The sequence below is a fragment of the Fusarium oxysporum genome, chromosome 5, assembly GCF_000149955.1.
Source record: "Fusarium oxysporum f. sp. lycopersici 4287 chromosome 5, whole genome shotgun sequence".
Classification (NCBI taxonomy): domain Eukaryota; kingdom Fungi; phylum Ascomycota; class Sordariomycetes; order Hypocreales; family Nectriaceae; genus Fusarium; species Fusarium oxysporum.
The window spans coordinates 4,225,715-4,244,295 of NC_030990.1; the positions used below are offsets into that span (position 1 = coordinate 4,225,715).

The window sequence follows — 18,581 nt, forward strand, 5'->3', positions numbered from 1 at the left end:
CCAAGTCCCTTCTTTAATTCACACTTTCACATTCCCCTCAAACTCATCCTCTCCGAAACCTCCTAAACGAGTTCAACCACGTAAACCAGTCCTGTGTGACAATGGGAGACTACAGCTACACTTCATCAAAAACAATTGACCTCCCTCCCATCAACCCCCGCGGGCCTCCACCGCCAGCAAAAACAAGGACAAGCCCCAAGGCCCTCAAGACAAACAACATCCTCTCCTCCCCCATCGCCCCAAGATGACGATTCCACCAGCGAGAAAATGGTCGGCGAAGTGACCGAATTCGAGAAGCGCAAGATCCTCGACGGAAAGGCAAAGTTCAGCCGCCTCGGCTGGAAGCGCCTCACCATTGTTCTCATCGTCCAGGCCATCGCGCTCGGCTCCCTCTCCATCCCTGGTGCTTTTGCAACACTGGGCATGGTCGCTGGCGTTATCTGCTCAATTGGTATTGGCCTCATTGCGATTTACACGTCGTATATTGTTGGCCAGGTCAAGGTTAGGTATCCGCATATTGAGCACTATCCTGCTGCTGGAGGACTTATGTTTGGACGGTGGGGTGCTGAGGCTTTTGGTGTGATGGTCACGCTTCAGTTGTTGCTCCTCACAGCGTCGCATTGCTTGACAGGGACTATCGCCTTTGCTACTTTGACTGAGAGCAACGTCTGCAGTCTTGTCTGGGGTGTCATTTCTGCTGTCCTGCTGCTGCTTCTTGCTGTGCCTCCTAGTTTTGCAGAGGTGGCTATTCTGGGCTATATCGACTTCGCATCGATCATCGCAGCTATTGGAGTCACTATCATCGCAACTGGTATTCGAGCTTCTGATGCACCTGAACCGGCCAATTGGTCTGCCTGGCCCAAGCCTGATGTCACATTTGCTCAGGCCTTTATTGCGCTTTGCAACATCTTCTTCGCCTACAGCTTCTCCATCTCACAGTTCAGCTTCATGGATGAAATGCATACGCCTACCGACTATATGAAGGCTATTTGGACACTCGGCGGTATTGAAATTGTTATCTATACCCTCACCGGCGCTCTCATCTACTCCTTCGTTGGTGTCGATGTCAAGTCTCCAGCTCTGCTATCTGCAGGCCATACCGTTGCTAAGGTTGCCTTTGGCGTCGCCTTACCGGTTATCTTCATCAGTGGCTCGATTAACACGACTGTCGCCGTACGCTACATCCACGGTCGCATCTATGAGAATTCGATCGCCAAGTATATCAATACCCCCAAGGGCTGGATCTCTTGGCTTCTTCTCATCAGCATCTTCACCTGGGTTGGTTTTGTCATCGCAGAGGCTATTCCATTCTTCAGCGACTTGATTGCCATCACATCCAGTTTGCTGAACTCGGGCTTCACCCTGTACTGGCCTGCAGTGATGTGGTTCATGCTTCTGAGGGAAGGAAAGTGGTACAACAAGAAGAACATTCTTCCAAGCGTTGTCAATGCCATCATCTTCATCATGGGCCTTGTCTTCTTGGTTGCCGGAACCTACTCAGCTGTTGTCGATATTGTAAGTCAACGCACCAAAACGTCTTATGTAACATGGACTAACTCTTGGTAGATCGATCAGTATGATCACGGAACTGTCAAGAACGCTTTCACTTGTGCTCCTCTTGGCTAGGAGGTCACAAACGTGGTGAGTGGTCGGACACAGACGGTGACGGGGTCGAGTCCAGTTACCGAACTTTGGGATATCACATGTCACACATATCTCCATATCCCACATAATACAGCACCAAAACACCATCGTAGGGGCCATGCGTAAACGTAGGCGTGACATGTACTTCGTATACAAGCATTCAGACTCTTCTGCCATGCTTGCTCAGAGCATAAAACAATAGTATGCTGTACGTGTACGATGTGATATGAGACCGAGACCATGGGGTCGTTTCTCATCGTGGTAGGCCCACTGCTTCACGTTGCATGGCCATTGTGGCATGAGGCATTGTTCCTCGTAGCGCAAAGATCGTAAAATATGGCACGATACTCACAAACTCGGAGGACATGGTCTTCCATCGTATAGCAGATATTCATTGTGTATCTTAGCTAAAACACTATCTCAATAATCTCTCGTATTATATGGAAGAATACATCTATTTGCTTTTCACAGCTTGGCCTGCTCAGCTCTCGTCAACTTCCTCAAAGGAGGACCACCTCGACTACCATCACCCTGCTTCACCATATCCTGCCCAGTTGGGGCTCGTAGCCTCCACTTATGCCTAAGCTCCTTGGGAGCCTTATTCTCAAAACAATCAACAACATACCGTCCGAGAACAGGAAGAAATTTGAAAGCACTACGTTATCGTCAGTATAACCTCACGTTAGATCTTGTAGAGTAACTCACTGTCCAGCACCACCCGTAGCGAGGAAAAGACCCTCGCGAACAGGATGGTGATCCACGATAAAGTCTCCCTCAGGCGTATCAGAGTACCAACAAAGCCGTGTTCTCAACCACTCCCGATCCGCAACCTCAGGTACGAGATCTTGTAAACCCTCACGAAGAGCTTGCAGTGCATCTGCAGGTAAATAATTGGTTGTAGCGTTATTTCCGTCTCGTTTGGGAGATGATACCATTCGAGTTTGTCCGAGAGGATCTTTGACTTCAACTTCGGTAGCCCATCCATAGCCGTGACGAGCAATCTTAAGAATATGTGTCTTTGGTGTAGGTGGGAAGACAAAAACTCCTGTGCTGAGATTGATGATGACGGGCATGTCTTTGAGTCTCTCTGCTTCATCGGGGGTGAGGCGGATGAAGCCGACTGGCTGCCCAGAGCCTGATGAGGCGTGGCTGATTGGGAGGAGTCTGTTTGACCACGCGCCAGTGGCTATAATGACTTGTGCGGCAGGGATAGTGTCACCTTCGGCGACGTTGACGCCGGTGACTTTCTTGTCGTTGTAGCGTAGAGATAAAGCCCTGCCTCTTGCACCTGTGATGAACGACACACCGGCAAGAGAGCACTCGGTAGCCAATTGTTGTATACTAGACTCTGCATCCGCCCAGCCACCAGTCTTGTTGAAGTACGCCTTCTTGCCATCAAGCCGAGACTGAACAGCAGGGAATTGTTTTCGAATATCGTGTGCATTCTCATACTCCTCCAGTGTTCCACCAAGAGTCTTGTTCGACTCCTTACTCTGCTCAACAAAGGAGTTTCCAGAAGCATCGGTAAGCATCACAAAGCCCGACTGGTGGTAGTGCTGTGAATATTGACCGGTCCAACCATCAAGGGCTTCAGTCGCCATCTTGCCGTAGAAAGGATCAGCATATTCCACGCGAATCACACGTGAAATATCAACACTGCTTCCGTCTATCACAGGTGGTAGATATCGATCGAGCACTGCGACATGTTGATAACCTCTCTTCTTGAGTTCAAGGGCTGTTGAAAGGCCAAAGACACCAGCGCCCACGATGACGATGGGCTCGTTCTTTGATGCAGGCGTTCTAGAAGTCATGTTGAAGTCAAGAAAATAGATACTAGTAGTAAAGTAATGGTCTGAAGAATAGAAAGAAAGAAACAACCAGCCCGTCTTATAGTAGACAAGCGACTTGTATAAGTCGATGTCTAAGACGGAAAATTGGTCTAAAACTCCGTGTCCAGAGGCATTGACCAATCGTGTTTCACCGTCTCTTCACCAACGGGCACGGAAAACTATCACGACAATTCTCCGGTCAACGACTCACTAATAACGCTATCACTAGATCAACTCTCCAAATCATGACATACGCCGAAGGGAAAAGCTCTGGAATTCGGTATCTTTTTAATATGTAAAAAGACAGTATTTCGGAGTCATACGTTAACTTCTCCAACTTGAGTCACGTGCACTTTTTCCCTAGGTTAATGGTGGGCACGGAGAATCCGTGTCTCATCCTCTTCATCCCAACTACATATTGTATATACTTCCTCTGAATGCTTGTCCACCAGCCCCACTTTCGACTTCATAATGACAGGTAATCCCGAATCATCCGTCCGGCGTGCGTGCGAGAGCTGTCGGTGAGTCGTATGATGTATTTACAAGGGTATCCTCTAATCTGGGAACAGACGGAAGAAGACGAGGTGTACTGGGGAACGACCTGTGTGCTCTTTTTGTGAGAGGTTAAATCAGCCTTGTGAATATTTGCCCAGGAATCGAGAGACTGTGAAGCGAAGGAGGAGGACTTCTAGAGCGTGAGTCATTACTTTGACTGAATGACTTGTCTTATGAGTGACCAGGAAACCGGGATCTAGGGATCGTGTTTCGAGTGTTGAGAATCGGGGTGATGAGATATATGATCTTATTCAGTGAGAAAGACCGAGATTTTACTGTTACTTCAATGACTAACAGGTGTAAAGTCATCCTCAAGCTGCCTCATCGAGCAATGGCTCAGCCTTGACTCCGGACTCCCTGCCGAGGCACACAAACAGGTCGGGATCTTTCGTCGAAAGCGCTTCAAGACGGATGAACAGAGTGAGCATTAACGATGAAGTCTCAGTATCTTGGTAAGCACCGCTCTGTGCCGTATAATCTGCACATAAACTCACAAAGCACCAGGCTTCCTTCAGCAACAGAGGCAAGACCATCGCCAGATGCACTTGACCATGCAGTAGAAGAGTACCGAAGGCGGCTATACTTCCAGCCACTGCCTCTCTTCAATCCAGAAGGTCTGAGAGATCGAATTGAGAGATTTCCCATGTTTCTTCAATGGATCTTCTTAGCACTTGCGCTTTCAAATCTCCCTTATGATTCGAGCAGTGCGAAGGAAGCAGACTTAATCCACTCTCATGCGAGATCAGCGCGTGATATGGTACTTGAACTTGCCATGCGAGGAACAGCCCAGTTGGAAATCTCACAAGCTCTATGTCTCCTTGCTCTGGGTGACATTCTCGGTACCGATCCCAAATCCCTTTTGAGGATATCGCTAACTCGCTTGCAGAAGGAAGACCAGCATTGGCTTTAATGACAATTGGAGCAGCCAGCAGGCTCGAACTCGTCCGCGGAGCAGGCTACTCAGAGTCTCCTCACAGCCCCCAAGGCGACGCCAGTCTCAGGTGTTACTGGAGTATTTTCATCCTCGAAAAGGGCTTCGCTCCTCGTTTCACCCTGCTCTCCCAAACGCACACCAAACCCGAATATCCTCGCAGCGCAAGAGAACCCTCACCGCCTGCATATTTAGGCGATGAAGAATATGCGCCGGATCTCGAAAGTATTCGCGATGACTTGAGGACAGACCCTGGAATTACATCACATGCTGTACGCGCTGTGTCGTTCTGCGGTGATGTTATTTCATACCTTCATGCGCTGCATATCGGAAAGGCTGATAACCCTGCTGATACGAATTCTAACTTTTACCAATTGACGAATACCCTGTATGATCTTGAGTCTAGACTCGGTCATATACATTTCGTTCGCAACGTGGGCTTTTCGGAACGAACACCAGAGGAATTCGAAAGACACCGTGAGTACTGGGCGCCATGGCTTCTCTTCCAAATCACAGCGCACGCGACACAAGGATTATTAAATCATCCATTCATTCATCTCGTTACCCTTCGAAGAGCGAATCGACCTTCTCAACCGAGACTGTTCCTCCAACAAACTGTCGATCAAGCTATGTTTCACTCAGCTTGGGTAGCGCGCTTAGTCCAAACATGTATAGATCGTGGATTAATGGTGTATGATCCATTAATAGGCGATTTAGTCGCTGCGACAGCGACAATACCGTGGCTTTTCCAGTATGCGAGGGATGCCAAAGTCTCAGAAACTTCAAAGGAGAATTACAGAAAATGCATCGAGTTTCTAGAGTCGATGCCTGATCCTTCACCGAGAAGTATACACAAGGTTCGTCAGAACACACCCAGCTGGGAAGCATGTGCTAACCTTGACAGCGAGAACTTTTACACCAACTACAAACAATGTCGAGTCAAGCCCAGGATAACAACATGATTAGTTTTCAGCCTTCCAAGATCTGGCAACTCATCGACTCTGATATCATGGACGCTGTAGCACCGCAGCCTACGGTTGATGGTACGCAGGGCGGTCAATCTGATGCTTCAAAGACAACCGTTAGTGTGCAAACGACTTTTGTTCACCCTGTTGGTGAAAGACGAACGGATCAACGACAGACTTCGCTGGGCGATTCGATGACTGCTGATATTTATGAAGGGTTGGAGCAGTATTCTCTTGATAGTATATTCTCGCAGCCTATGTTTATCGACCATGCATGGCTGCATGTATGAAGAATATTAGATAATTAAATGATAATGGATCATCTATGCATCCCACTAGAACTGTCTTCTTTGGCCTATGATGCCCATCTCTGCACAAATTCATCCTTCTTCACACTCTTCGCCAACGCCTTCTTGGCAACAACACCATCCAACTTCTCCTTAACCTTGTCCACCTCTTGGCTTAACACATCAATTGACCCTTCAAACTCCGGATCAACCATTTTAATCTCCCCAAACGGACTCTCAGCCAATACACTATCGCGCAAAAGCTGAATCGCCAATCTAGCATCGTCCAACCTAGAAGTAACGCTCGTCTCAAAGCTATCCTGTGCATTGCGCACCACATCTGTAGTTTTGCCAGATCTTTCGGTGAACGCTTTGTTCAAAGCGGATACTTGGTCTTGGATGGAAGCTTCTTCTGCGTCTGGTAGTGAAAGCGCCAAGTCACGGAGAAGAGCTTCGATTGCAGGTTCGTCGAGAATGCCGGATGAGCGACGTCGGTTATTGTTGCCGCGACGGGCACCGTCTGTATTGGCGCGCATACGAATTGGTGAGGGGTTCCGAATGGGAGATGCTGGCATAGCGGCTCTGATAGATTTCTTCTTTTCGGGGGATAGCGAGGCAGATACTTCTGCTTTGGCTGTGGCGATGATGGAAGATGCTGCTGCGTTGTGGGATTTGAGAGTTTCGACACGGTCGGTCAGGAGTGTTATTCTTTCTACAAGATAGTCGAGACACTCGTTGACCTAGACAGTATTAGCGACACGAAAAATATGGTGTTAGAATGCACGCACGTAAGAAACTGCTACAGCTGAGCGGTGTATGCTCTGTCCACTCTGGGCATTCGTAGACTTCAACGCTGGTTCCAAATGCTGCTGTTCAGCAGACATTTGTGCAACAGGCAAGATCTCCGAGTACAGCGACTCGAGCTCTTCCTCGAGAGCTTTGACGTCTTCTTGAGTAGCAGCCTTGACATCTCCCGAGCGCTCCGCCGCAAGGATAGCCTCCAGATAGATTCTATCCAGTCTCGTCCTCAGAGTCTCAACAGTCGTCTTGATCAACCTGCTCAAATTAGAACAGATCAATACAATGATAAGCGGAGGACTTACCTCATACAAGTCTCCCTCAATTTCTCGATCGTCTTCTCCTCCTCTGGATCCTGCTGATCAAGTTCCCACCCAAGCTTCTGCAAACTCGACAGTAACTTATCATCAGACTGAAACACCGTATCGACCGTCTTCTTAAGATTCGATCGCGAGTCTTTAGCAATCTGCTCCAGATCTGCAACACGATACTCCAAGCTCTGTGCCTCACCATCAACCTACACCACATTAGCAACTTCATCTCAAACGGCCTTGGACTAGTCTGTGTTACCTCAAACACCAATTTCTTCAAGGCATGTTTCGTCTTATTAAGACGCGCTTCTTCAAGATCCCTCCTCTGACTCTCCGCCTCATCACGTTTCTTAACCAATCTCGCCAACGCATCACGCTGCTGCTTCAACGTCTCAGTCTGCTTCGATATCGTAGCAGTCGACCTATTCAGCTCTTCAATCGCCGCACGAATATCATCCTCATTCACCGCCTGCACCTCTCCCAAATCATGCAGATCCGCTAATCTGTCAACCTGCCCGCTCTTATCAAGCGCAGTATACCTATAAACCCCCCCTCATCAGCATTAACATAAACAGATACACAAAAGTAACGACTCACAGGGCCAGCTCATCACCCGTGAGGAGGTGATCGCTCGCGAGATGCAGATTCGCCCAGTCCACGAATGAAGCGTCTGATAGGGCGTGTTGCACGTCTTCCTTGGAGGCGGGGATGCCGTACGCGCGGGCTGCCTTTAGAAGCAGGGCTTCTGCGCGGTGCTTGGGGCTGAGATCCATTTTGGACCTGTGGAATAGCGAGGTGGCGTTTTTGAAGTAACAGTGATGGGGTGGTACAGCTAACGTTTTGTTTCCAGGGTTGATTGAGTAGCGGTGTTGATGATGACACAAGTCGTCCCTGGGGAAAGATGGAGATGTTGCTGAGTACGATGAATAGAGATTGGTGTTGTGGACGATACCGACTCAGTCAGACGGTGCACTGAGCCCCAAGTGGATTTGTCCACCCAAGCAAATAAATCCAGCTGAGAATAGAAAAACAAACAAGAATACGAGCAATTGGCTTTCAAATCGGTTCACTCAAACGTCAATGCCGTGCCGTGCCGTCGTGGTGATGCTCAAGATAACCTCATATTCAAACAAAACAAACGCCCAGACGTTAAATGTCGGCCCAAAGATCCCGGGCGGTCAAACAACCCCTGAGCCTCGCGCGGCACTTTTTTTCCAGTGGACGTACACCTAAAGACCAGTGAAGGCGGGGCTAGCGTGCCACAGCATCTACAGCGCATCTTGCGTGAGGCAAGCTTCCACGGACATTTTGATGCTCTTTACAAGAGGCGATTATTGGTGAAGAGAGAAATGTCTTGAGATAGCAACGGTTGTGCATGCATTCAGGTCGTTTAATGCAGGGGAGATGTCCTGTTGATACACTACCATTGCAAGACACGACAGCATCACTATCTTCAGAATGGTTTGACAAGATACTTTTATGCAAGTCTCAGAGATCAGCTTATACAAATAAAAAAAATAAAAAAATAGCTTAACAAACACTTGGGATCCATCATACTCGTCATATGCATATCTCATACGTCCCCCCCCTCATCCGTTTGAACCTCTCATCCCACGTCCCCCGGCATCGTCCTCCCTGTCGTGACCAAGAAATCGTCACCATCTGAGCAAATCTTCCAACCTCATACATCCAATGCTCATCTGTACATCAACCCCTCACGGGGAATAGAGTCATGTTCCAACCTATTTCTGGCCCTATCTATAATGAAGTTTTGTCAAACAACCCTCGTAGCGGGAAAAGAAATGATACAAGATCGAAGAACACCTTTCAAACGAGACGGTCTGGATTCAGGGTGCAGTCCCGTTCTTCCCGTTGAATGTGTCAAACTGACGCAAACAAAATATCATATGCAGCCAATCTGACATGGTCAGAGGTGGTCCAATTCCTCCAGACATGCTCGGTAACAGACCGATCTAGATTGGAGATATGTCGGGTCCCTACATCATCTTTCCAAAAAGAGCTGCACACGTCAACAGATAGAACGATAATATGTTTCAAACAGACCTGTAACTGTGAATATGTGGCCTTCAAATGCAGAATACGCTCTGCCAGTGCAAACCGCCAGCCAGCTTGGCCTTGTCACTGTCAACACTTCTGCCCCCAATTCACCCATTTTCCAATCCCTCTTTTCCTTTTTCAACATATCTCGCTTGTCCCTCGAACCCTTTTTAAACAATCACCCTTCCGCAAGTCGCGAAAGGGGTGTATTGTATCTTCATGTGTAACGCCTCCAAAACCGCCGACCCTGTGCTTCTTCACCCTCACCAACCTGGCTGTGCTCATCACGTCGACGTTGCAGTTGCAGTTGCAGTTGCACCATGACTACTACCATTAGAAACAACGTTTCTGAAATCCTCCGCTGTCTCAGACCCTCAAATGAAGCTCGCAATCCGCTCCTCTCGAGGCCATCATGGATCAACTCCCCACAATCACTGTTTCAAGCAGCCCTAGACATGTCGCTATCAGATCTCTGGAGGACGCGATTCATCACCGTCGCCAGCAATGTGCTGGAGTTTGGCTGGGTCGTCGTCGTCTATCTCATGAGCGAGGTGATCATATGGGGTTCGAGTAGGGCGTTGACTCCTGTGCATCTCGAGTTCTTCTCCTCTATTTTTGGAATGGTTCTGACATTTTGCTTCATGGCTGCGGCCTACCTCTGCTTCGCAGATGTTGATGGTGTGTATCGAAGGCACATCAAATCCAAGGTAAGTGAACACGATTCTCCATAACGGCAGCACTAACTTTCGTTTGAGGTCGACTTCATCAATGTTCATCTTGGCTTGGGCTTTCCAATTCCTCTCATGATGCTCAACCAGAGCGACATTCTCAGCGGCCGCGATATCGGCTGCGTCATCGGCAACTTTGGTATGTTTCAGTGCAAAAACTCCTTGAAAACTTTTCTTATCGTCACTCCAGTAATCACCAACCTTGCTTCTTGGGCCATGATCTTTGCCCTCTCGCTTCTCGTTATGAGCTGTGTGGCTCGAATGACTGGTCAAGTGCCCGACGACGTTTGCCTTCCGCAGCCTATTACAGGAACTCCTCCCCGGATCGAAACCAGCTGGCTCTCCGACTCAACTCTGGACCAAGGACAACAGCGTATGTTTGGCCGTCGCGAAAAGGTAGCAAACCCGCCGAGAGCCGGGCCGGACGAAGCAACCTCAGCAACAGCCAGCCAACGATCATCCATTGTTTCCAAGGATCCGGTTCCGGTGTCACAGCTTTGGCACTTTTGGATGTCTAACTTCCCACTGATCGCATCGTCTCTCGCCATCTTCGTGATTGGAGCACCAGTAGCTGTCGCCACCAACGATGACCGCGTCCTTGATGGTTGCGTTCTCTGGTTCGTCTGGGTGCTGACACTGCGACTCCAACGAGCCCTCAAGGCCTCTCAAGTTTGCACCGACCTGTCGAGGCTCAAGAACACGATGGTCACGCTTATGAATCCTGTCCTGTTCACGACCCTCTTCATGACGGCATATACCCGAGCCAAAGCGGGCGCATATGGCTACGGCAGCATAGACAAAGTACTGCGCGATTTCAGCGGAGGGACGCCCCTTTATGTCCTTTGGACCTCTGTGGCAACTGGAAAACCCCTTTCGGATGGACGAAGCCCTTGGTTTGGCGCCGGTGACGCTGCACTTTCGGTCCTCGAATGCGGAATTCTGATATGGGGGTTTAAGCTATACGAATGCCAACGACAGCTCTTCAGTCTCGCCGGTTTCCTCACTATCATCCTGGCAATGGCGGCCGCAGCTGGAAACGTCTTCTTGTCAGTCCTGGGAGGGAAGCTTGTCGGTCTAAACGCACCCGCAGCGCTGGCATTCGCTGCACGAAGCACAACTTTGGCACTTGCCAAACCGGCCATGGAAGCACTTGGTGGAAATCTCGGTGTGAATGCTGCCCTCGTGGTAAGCAATGGAATCCTTGGTCAACTTTGCTACCCGTTTGTACTCGACAAACTAGGCGTCAGACGAGAAGACCGTTTCTCCCGTTCAAGCGTCAACATTTCCGACTCCGACGGCAGGGTCTCACGTCTGAGCCTGAAGCCTCTTCTGAGAACAGCTCAAAAGGATTTGCCAAGTGGCGATGATCCCTTTACAATCTCAGCAGGGATCACGGTTGGTATCAACGGCGCAGCCATGGGCGTGTCGTATCTGTACGAGACTAGAAGTCGCGCTGCTCCGTACGCTGCTCTTGCTATGACAGTATCCGGTGTCATGACGGTGGTTTTCACAACTGTCGAGCCTTTCAAAAGTGCTGTGTTGGGTTTGGCCAGCTGAAGAGAGACGGCCATAGAATCTCGGCGAGGATAGACGTGGTAACGTTCGTGACCTGGTGTTTAGAGTTATATACTTGCTAGGAAGACGGATACAAAGACAAAGAGCAAGTCTGGTAGAAGCCAGTTGTGGCTGGGTACTGTAGATACTTAGACATGGAAGAATAATGTAGACCCTCAAGATTCAAAAGACTGCCACTCTCACTGAAGTTTGAAAATATGACGTCCAAGTCAACCACATATATATCACTTCAACAGATATCGACAAATGCGATCGGGAGGTATTGCGCGAAGACGTCAACGATACGCTCTGCTTTGTCAATTTACAAAATTTGTCAATTATATATACTTTTCAGTTTATTCCAGGCTGGGGAAAGTCAGTCAATAATAAGCTCAAACCACAGACATTAGACTTACCGCTCAATCAAGTGAAGGCCGCTAGCTGTCTCCACAATTCCGCTCATCTGGCCAGGCTGGAGGCCAAAGGAAGCATCTTCAAACTCCTTCTGCATGTCTCCCTTGCCAAAGTATCCGAGGTCGCCTCGCTTACGGGCAGAAGAGCAGTCGGATTCGGTGAGAGCGAGCTCACCAAGTGTGATACTACCAGACTTGATCTTTTGCTCGTGGTCCTGGATGATCTCAAGAGCCTCCTCCTTGGTGCGCGTAATCTCAGCCTGCAGCCAATTGTGTTAGTCAGCGATCAATGCGACTGTCGCATATGGTGGTCGGGTATGCGCACCTCTCTCCAGCTGCTGGGTCGTCGGCTGTCGCGATGCTTGACTAGTAGATGAGCAGCGCGAATCTTGCCCTCGGGAACACCAGCGACGGCACCGGGACGAGAGCCGGCGCTGTGGTTAGTAGCCATATAATGCTTAAGTTTCTCGGTGTCGGTGCCGGAGGGAGGTTCCCATCGTGAGAGCTTCTCGGCAGAGTTGAAGTAGTAGGGGAGGTTCTTGGAGTTGGAGTGTCGGACCTCCCAGCCCGGAGGAAGACCAGTGTCAGCCTGTAGTGTAAATGTTAGACGAGGAATTGAGTCTGTGAGTTGATTGACGCAGCCAAGAGAGGGGGCGACGAGCGGTCTTGAAGGATCTGCGACGTTTGTCGAGGCTTGCTGTTGAGCTGCTTACCATGTTTATATCTGTTGTTGACTTTGATGAAGCGGGTAAGCGAAAGCAAAAATGAGCTGTATTCAGCCTCGTCGTTGGGGTATCGATCGTCAAAAAAGTCGTCTTTGAGGGAAGCAAAAGTTGCAGCTTGAGAGATGTGCTGCGAAGAGGAGTGATGAGATGGATGGGCTACCAGTTAAGGTATGGTAAGCTGGAGCTGATGGAGCTGGGTCCTCCCGTCGCTTCTCGACTCGACCTAACTGGAACAATGACGTGCCGTACTGTACAACAGAAGGAGCGACAGGCCCCCGCGGTTGCCATGCGGCGTTGCTGTGGTGGGCGGGGTTTGACGCGGGGTGGCCCTTCCTTCTTTCAGTGGGTGGGTGAGCTACCCGACGCTGTGATAGGCTTAAATGCTCGAAGCGTTGCAGCGACTCAACCTCTAACAAGCGCCTCAATACGCCCTTACCTCTCTTAACGAGGGATATATCCAACTCGGTTGGTAATAAACCATGCTTACTGGCTTTAGATCATGGGATCAGTCTTTAGTGCATGCTTAATCAAGGGGTTACTTGTCACCAGACGCTCGGCATCGTCGAGCTGTAGGCACATACATCTCCGGGACCCTCCTGAGCCAATAATATCTGAAGATGCATACAGTTGATAGAAATAGCAATTCGGGCTGCACTCGCAAGTTTTGACAAGAGTGAAGATGGAGTATCAACGGTGGAGTTCGGGGGTTTCGTCTTTCGGAACCTTTCAACTGTACCAGCTTCTCCGCCATCCCTCCCACACACTACCAGCACCGAAGGGAAAATGCGGAGGTGCGCTTCCATCCATTCGGAACAACCTGCAGATCTGTCAGTTGTCACTGGCCCTGGACCTGGACCTGGTTCGGATAGTTGAATGTAGAATAACACGGAGATGCCAGCCGGTAAATCAATAGTCTACAGGTTAAGTGGCTAGCTCAGCGTCTATAATCATCGTCACGCTAAAACTACGATGGAAGACTCGGTAAAATTACTCGCGAATAAATCTTAGGCAAGACAATTCTTCTTTGTTCTTTGTTAATACTAGAACTAGGGGTTTGATGTGTAAAAGAAGGGAAGCAGGCGTTGCGAAAGCTGTTATCAAGACTAGAACACCACTCGCCATAAGCTGGAGGTACCCAAGTGCCCCATCTCAAACCATGGGTATGTAACTTCAGTCTGCGAGCGATAGAGAATATGCATGGCTGTGAGAGAGCAGGTCCAAAAAACGAATAATTGATTTGAGCCTCTTGATTAGAAGCATACATCCAATCTCACCGTACAATCAGCTAAAAGATTCGGGGCCAGAGCAGATTGTGGGGCATGTCACCATGCTGCCACTCCAACAGAGACGTAAAGCCTTCCTATAATGCATGCAGAACAGATATAGAGGGAGCATTGGCATTCAGAACTAACGATTATCCTCGAGAGCCTTCAATTCACGTCTCGTTGACACCTCACAGTCGAAGACGATGTGCAATTGAAACCCCGCTGTTGAGTATTTGATCACTTTGTGGAATCATCCTTCGAACATGTTTGACTAGGGTCGCCAACTCTTTAAGCAATGGCTAAGTCACTCCAAAGCTCTCAAATCACTTCCAATATGCTTTATCTATGCATGTTGGTGGTTGCCTTCAGAGCAAATGGTATGACCTAAGTTGGAAGGCGAAGGCGTACGACTACGCGTGGGTTTGCAAGTTGTGGTTTGTTTGCTGACTGCAAAGACATTGGCGACCTGAGTGAGTTGGCCAACGCGATCAGATTGTGAATAGTTCACGCAAGGCAATAACGTATCTTCTGTTTCATGATCCACCCCGTCCTGAGGTTCACACGAATCGCTAAATCGCCGACCTTCCAAGCGTCAGATCGGATAATTCATTCTAGGCCTAGGAACAACTCCCTACCTATTCACCAGCATATCCTCTCTCGGCCAATTACGAATTCCATGGTCTACGTACTCTCTACACGTGTACGTCTCTGCGGCCTTTTTCGTGTTGATCGTGTCTCAAGTTCCGCTTTGGTACGATCGTGATGGTCTCGTGGACCTCATGTAGCCCTCCATGTGCCACTTATTGATCACTTGTCAACGCCTTATCCAGTTAATGCTGTTTGAAGTGGCAGAAAACCATGTTCCTGCGTCTTGTTTCGAGTTCCTAATTCGAGAGATGTCTTTTTCACGCATATTTCTAACATGCACGTCACTCTAGTTTACTCCTCGTCGTGACGGAGGTTACATTGTGCCTGATTAACGCACCAGTGATGATGTGAACATACGGAGACCAGCCTCGTTCTGCCGGACAAACCTCCGTAGCTGTTCAGCTGGAATAGATAGCATCATCCAATAAGAGCTCTTTTCAAAGGATTCACAACGACGTCGTTTTATGCACGCGTAGGTATCAAGTATTTCTGGCTGCCTCATGATTAGATGACTCTAAGGCATCACCGCCTCATATAGGTAGAGTTGAAGCTCAAGACGTGAGTCACCGCAAATAACCAACCCCTGTCGATGAATGAATTGTCCCCAGTGTTTTGCCTTGCCACTCGCAGCATAAGACCGTGAAATAGAGATAACGAGTCAGCAATAACAAGGCGCGGCAGAGGGACATAACTTTCGTCTCGTTTGTAGACGGCCCACGTGTGACAGTCCACACGAGGCCACTGAAGGATAACGCGCTGAATCACCCACTGTTTATGCTGTGCCTTGGTTTGTTCAAGTCACTTGCTGCTTATGCATTCCGTACAAAACTCGACCGACCCCAACACTGAAGCCTTGTTCTTCTCTTCTCTTCCTCTGTAAGTTTGCTATCATCTATGTTCACGAATCTACGGACTTTGAACAGCGCCCGTCAATTACAAGCCTGCATAATCACCAATTTCTCATCCGTAAAGCCTCTGAATTTGTGGCTGGCTGCCAACCGTCTATTATAAACCCAACACAGCCCAAGCCCAAGCTCAAGGCACCAAACCCAAAAAACCCAACACAAGCAACCAAATCCAAGGATTTGCACGGAAAAGTGGGACAAGAAGACAGCGGAAGCCAGAAGCCCCTCCACTCCCACTTGAACTATTTTCCAGCCCTGTCGCCTTTCATCCATCATTTCTCCCCTTCTTTCTTCTTCAACAGCACGACCTCTATTCTAGAGCGACAACCGCCATCTCTCATTCACAGCCTGAACTATCTATTCGATATTTCAGCTTTCAGATTTGTTTTTGCTTCTTGCCTCCTCATAAGCAACCAAGCATTCTCTTCAAATTGAACCACCCATACAACCACCACCCGACCGACCAAATGGCTACCCCCCAATCCACCACCTCTTACGAGGGCGCCGAAGGCGACAAGAAGCTCGAGCAGATCACCTTCCGATTCTGTTCCGAATGCTCCAACATGCTTTATCCCAAGGAGGACGAGGATGCTCACAAGCTTCAGTTTACCTGCCGAACTTGCCAGTACACCGAGGACGCCAAGTCTACCTGTGTCTTCCGCAACGTCCTCAACACCTCGGCCGGTGAGACCGCCGGTGTCACCCAGGATGTTGGCTCCGATCCAACGGTTAGTCATCTTCCACCTGTTCTCTGTTACGGCTGTGGCGGAGTCATCTTGTGCATCTCTTGCGGCCAGCCCGATTGCCAAATGGTCGTCTCCAACGAGAAAGTCAGTCAGCCCATCACGGGCATGTGCCAGTTCACCTTGCCATGGGAGGATCCTTTTCGCCGACTACGATGAGGAGATGATGGACGAGGACTACGATGACACAAGGACCGAGTCTGATGACTTCCTCTCCGACGCCAGCGAAGAATTCCTCGAAGAGATCTCCATGTGCTGTGATTCGTCCATGAAATGTCAATCATGAGCATCTCCAACAAACATCCTGTATCACGACAATTATGTAACTGACGACACGACACGACTGGCACGACTATATTATTCTATCCTGGGCTGACTGGCACATGCTCTGGGCTTCTGGCATCATTATCCGGCGGCGAGCAGTTGGCGGCCGACCGGTCACATGACAAAGTATAAGTTGGAAACAGCAGTTGGAGCACTGGGTGTCTCGCGTCTTCTTTGGAACCCGCTTGTCATCGCTTAAAGACTGCTGGCTGACTTTATTTCTTTTTTTGCGCGCTGCAGCTCCCGCGATCTACAAAGACCTGCCCTAGTTGCCAGCACACCGAAGCTGTGTTTTTCCAGTCTCAGCAGCGAAGCGCTGAAACCGGCATGGTAAGTTGAACTCTCTCACATGTACGTTTCAGAGGCCAGCTCACTAACGCCACGGTAGAAACTCTTCTACGTCTGCTGCGAGTGTGGTCACATTTTCACTTAAGCGAAACCTTGTATCGATACCCGGGCACCGAATCGTCGACGCCCAAGTTGTGGAGGATACTCGCATCATCATTTGAATTCGCAAGGCGTTTTTAGAGAGGGTTGTGGCATGGTTATGCCACCGGCGCCAGGTTATAAGGAGGGAAATGCAAATTGTATTCTATCAATGATCCTGTATAAGACTGCTTTGAGCAGCGAATAAGATTTTGGAGGAGGGCCACATAAATGTACCAAGCTTTCCTCAGTTCGTCGTTTAGGATTGAGGGTTAAGTTTCTAGCCACCTTCCGTAGGAGGGGTAAATTATCAAGATGCACCTGCAGTTTTTTAATCATGCAAAATAAGTTCCGTGACATTACATATTCCAAGTTATGCAACCACAGTGATTTTTAGTTTTGAGAGCTGAAAGGTGTCTGTATTTTCGTATCAACGCCTCGCAAATGCCAAATGTTGTAATATTCGTAATTATACAGTATTCCACTCGTACACGGCTGTATGCAGCCAATCCATTCCCTCTGATCTATCCTGTCTTTTGTAAATAACCACCCATCCGCCTAAACTCCTTGTCAATTCTTTATGCCTGCATAGGCGCCATTGACAGAATCTTGCTCCACTTCTTGCGCTTCAGCTCGGCGCCAACAGCACCGTTGATACGTGATCCCACGGGATCTCCAGCCTTGTTCAGCAGCACACAAGCATTGTCGTCGAACTTGACGACTGAGCCGTCTCGGCGTTGTGTAGGGTATCGGGTTCGGACGACGACGGCGTGACGGATATCACCTCGCTTGACCTTGTTGGCGGCAGAGATACCGGCCATACCACCGGAGGAGCTACCACGCTGCTCCTGAACGACGACGACAACACGGTCACCTGAGGTGTGTTAGTCACATGTTGCATAATTTCGAGGGGCTCGACTGAGGTGTTCGTAGGGGTGTATCGTACCGATTCGGGCATGTCGTTTTTGGCCGACGACCAAGACGCATTCGACAAGGGCAGCGCCCGAGTTGTCGATGCAGTTAAGCATTGTCTACTATAGTCAGTAAGGGGTCAACGAGGTGAGTAGAGCTGAGGTACCTTTAATTGAATCATCTTGGCTGTGTCCCGCGCGCGGAGGTTCAATGCTCAACTCTCACCACGGTCTAACTCGGGATATCATCAATCGTCCAACCTGTCGTTGAATTTTTGGACTAATATCACGTGCTCACAGCCACAGTTGAAGCCACACTTGCTCCAGCGGAACCCAATAGATCTCAGCTGGGGTAAAGAAAATCTGGAGATATCGTGTCGTCTTATCATGAAACTGTATCTCTATGACTGGCCCTTGAGAGGATAATACAAAAATAACATCTCTTTAATGCTCATCTCTACTGCACCTCACTCCCCAACAAAGACCCTTTGATCATCGTACCATGGCTTGATACCTAACTCGACAGCTTGAGCTGATTTAATGTTTGAGAGTGATTTCCTA

The 18,581-nt window shown here is 49.1% G+C and overlaps 8 protein-coding genes across 11 annotated transcripts; 4 read left to right on the forward strand and 4 right to left on the reverse strand.

Annotated features, from left to right (window-relative positions):
• Positions 1 to 267: 267 nt before the first annotated feature.
• On the forward strand, positions 268 to 1,626 carry FOXG_02424 (uncharacterized protein; the record flags this gene model as incomplete). Its single annotated transcript, XM_018379870.1, has 2 exons — positions 268 to 1,515; positions 1,567 to 1,626. The coding sequence occupies 2 exons, from the start codon at positions 268 to 270 to the stop codon at positions 1,624 to 1,626; spliced, it is 1,308 nt and encodes a 435-aa protein (XP_018235997.1).
• Positions 1,627 to 1,991: 365 nt separating this feature from the next.
• FOXG_02425 (uncharacterized protein) lies at positions 1,992 to 3,535 on the reverse strand. The gene is made up of 2 exons (XM_018379871.1): positions 2,350 to 3,535; positions 1,992 to 2,299 (listed from the first exon to the last, which is right to left on the reverse strand). The coding sequence occupies exons 1-2, from the start codon at positions 3,453 to 3,455 to the stop codon at positions 2,110 to 2,112; spliced, it is 1,296 nt and encodes a 431-aa protein (XP_018235998.1). The 5' UTR covers positions 3,456 to 3,535; the 3' UTR covers positions 1,992 to 2,109.
• A 150-nt stretch (positions 3,536 to 3,685) lies between these two features.
• On the forward strand, positions 3,686 to 6,954 carry FOXG_18314 (uncharacterized protein). 3 transcript variants are annotated; one of them, XM_018398381.1, is made up of 7 exons: positions 3,686 to 3,994; positions 4,043 to 4,168; positions 4,214 to 4,282; positions 4,334 to 4,480; positions 4,533 to 4,867; positions 4,915 to 5,816; positions 5,864 to 6,954. In XM_018398381.1, exons 1-7 carry the CDS (start codon positions 3,945 to 3,947, stop codon positions 6,212 to 6,214), a joined length of 1,980 nt encoding a protein of 659 aa, XP_018235999.1. In that variant the 5' UTR covers positions 3,686 to 3,944; the 3' UTR covers positions 6,215 to 6,954. The 3 variants fall into 3 exon arrangements, with proteins under 3 accessions (XP_018235999.1, XP_018236001.1, XP_018236000.1); XM_018398382.1 differs by having other exon boundaries at positions 3,733 to 3,994; positions 4,229 to 4,282; positions 5,864 to 6,270; XM_018398383.1 differs by having other exon boundaries at positions 4,043 to 4,282; positions 5,864 to 6,270.
• Positions 6,123 to 8,438, reverse strand: FOXG_02426 (uncharacterized protein). Its single transcript, XM_018379872.1, has 5 exons — positions 7,918 to 8,438; positions 7,580 to 7,859; positions 7,315 to 7,526; positions 7,000 to 7,267; positions 6,123 to 6,951 (listed from the first exon to the last, which is right to left on the reverse strand). Exons 1-5 carry the CDS (start codon positions 8,091 to 8,093, stop codon positions 6,280 to 6,282), a joined length of 1,608 nt encoding a protein of 535 aa, XP_018236002.1. The 5' UTR covers positions 8,094 to 8,438; the 3' UTR covers positions 6,123 to 6,279.
• Positions 8,439 to 10,019: 1,581 nt separating this feature from the next.
• On the forward strand, positions 10,020 to 11,663 carry FOXG_02427 (uncharacterized protein; the record flags this gene model as incomplete). The annotated part of the gene is made up of 3 exons (XM_018379873.1): positions 10,020 to 10,085; positions 10,134 to 10,245; positions 10,297 to 11,663. The coding sequence occupies 3 exons, from the start codon at positions 10,020 to 10,022 to the stop codon at positions 11,661 to 11,663; spliced, it is 1,545 nt and encodes a 514-aa protein (XP_018236003.1).
• Positions 11,233 to 13,082, reverse strand: FOXG_02428 (peptidyl-prolyl cis-trans isomerase ssp-1). Its single transcript, XM_018379874.1, has 4 exons — positions 12,787 to 13,082; positions 12,399 to 12,662; positions 12,077 to 12,333; positions 11,233 to 12,026 (listed from the first exon to the last, which is right to left on the reverse strand). Exons 1-4 carry the CDS (start codon positions 12,787 to 12,789, stop codon positions 12,017 to 12,019), a joined length of 534 nt encoding a protein of 177 aa, XP_018236004.1. The 5' UTR covers positions 12,790 to 13,082; the 3' UTR covers positions 11,233 to 12,016.
• Positions 13,083 to 15,384: 2,302 nt separating this feature from the next.
• Positions 15,385 to 17,466, forward strand: FOXG_02429 (DNA-directed RNA polymerase II subunit RPB9). 2 transcript variants are annotated; one of them, XM_018379875.1, is made up of 3 exons: positions 15,385 to 16,344; positions 16,924 to 17,013; positions 17,072 to 17,466. In XM_018379875.1, the coding sequence occupies exons 1-3, from the start codon at positions 16,084 to 16,086 to the stop codon at positions 17,114 to 17,116; spliced, it is 396 nt and encodes a 131-aa protein (XP_018236005.1). In that variant the 5' UTR covers positions 15,385 to 16,083; the 3' UTR covers positions 17,117 to 17,466. The 2 variants fall into 2 exon arrangements, with proteins under 2 accessions (XP_018236005.1, XP_018236006.1); XM_018379876.1 differs by having other exon boundaries at positions 16,924 to 17,466.
• On the reverse strand, positions 17,449 to 18,546 carry FOXG_02430 (50S ribosomal protein L14). The gene is made up of 3 exons (XM_018379877.1): positions 18,188 to 18,546; positions 18,056 to 18,140; positions 17,449 to 17,983 (listed from the first exon to the last, which is right to left on the reverse strand). The coding sequence occupies exons 1-3, from the start codon at positions 18,200 to 18,202 to the stop codon at positions 17,688 to 17,690; spliced, it is 396 nt and encodes a 131-aa protein (XP_018236007.1). The 5' UTR covers positions 18,203 to 18,546; the 3' UTR covers positions 17,449 to 17,687.
• Positions 18,547 to 18,581: the final 35 nt, after the last annotated feature.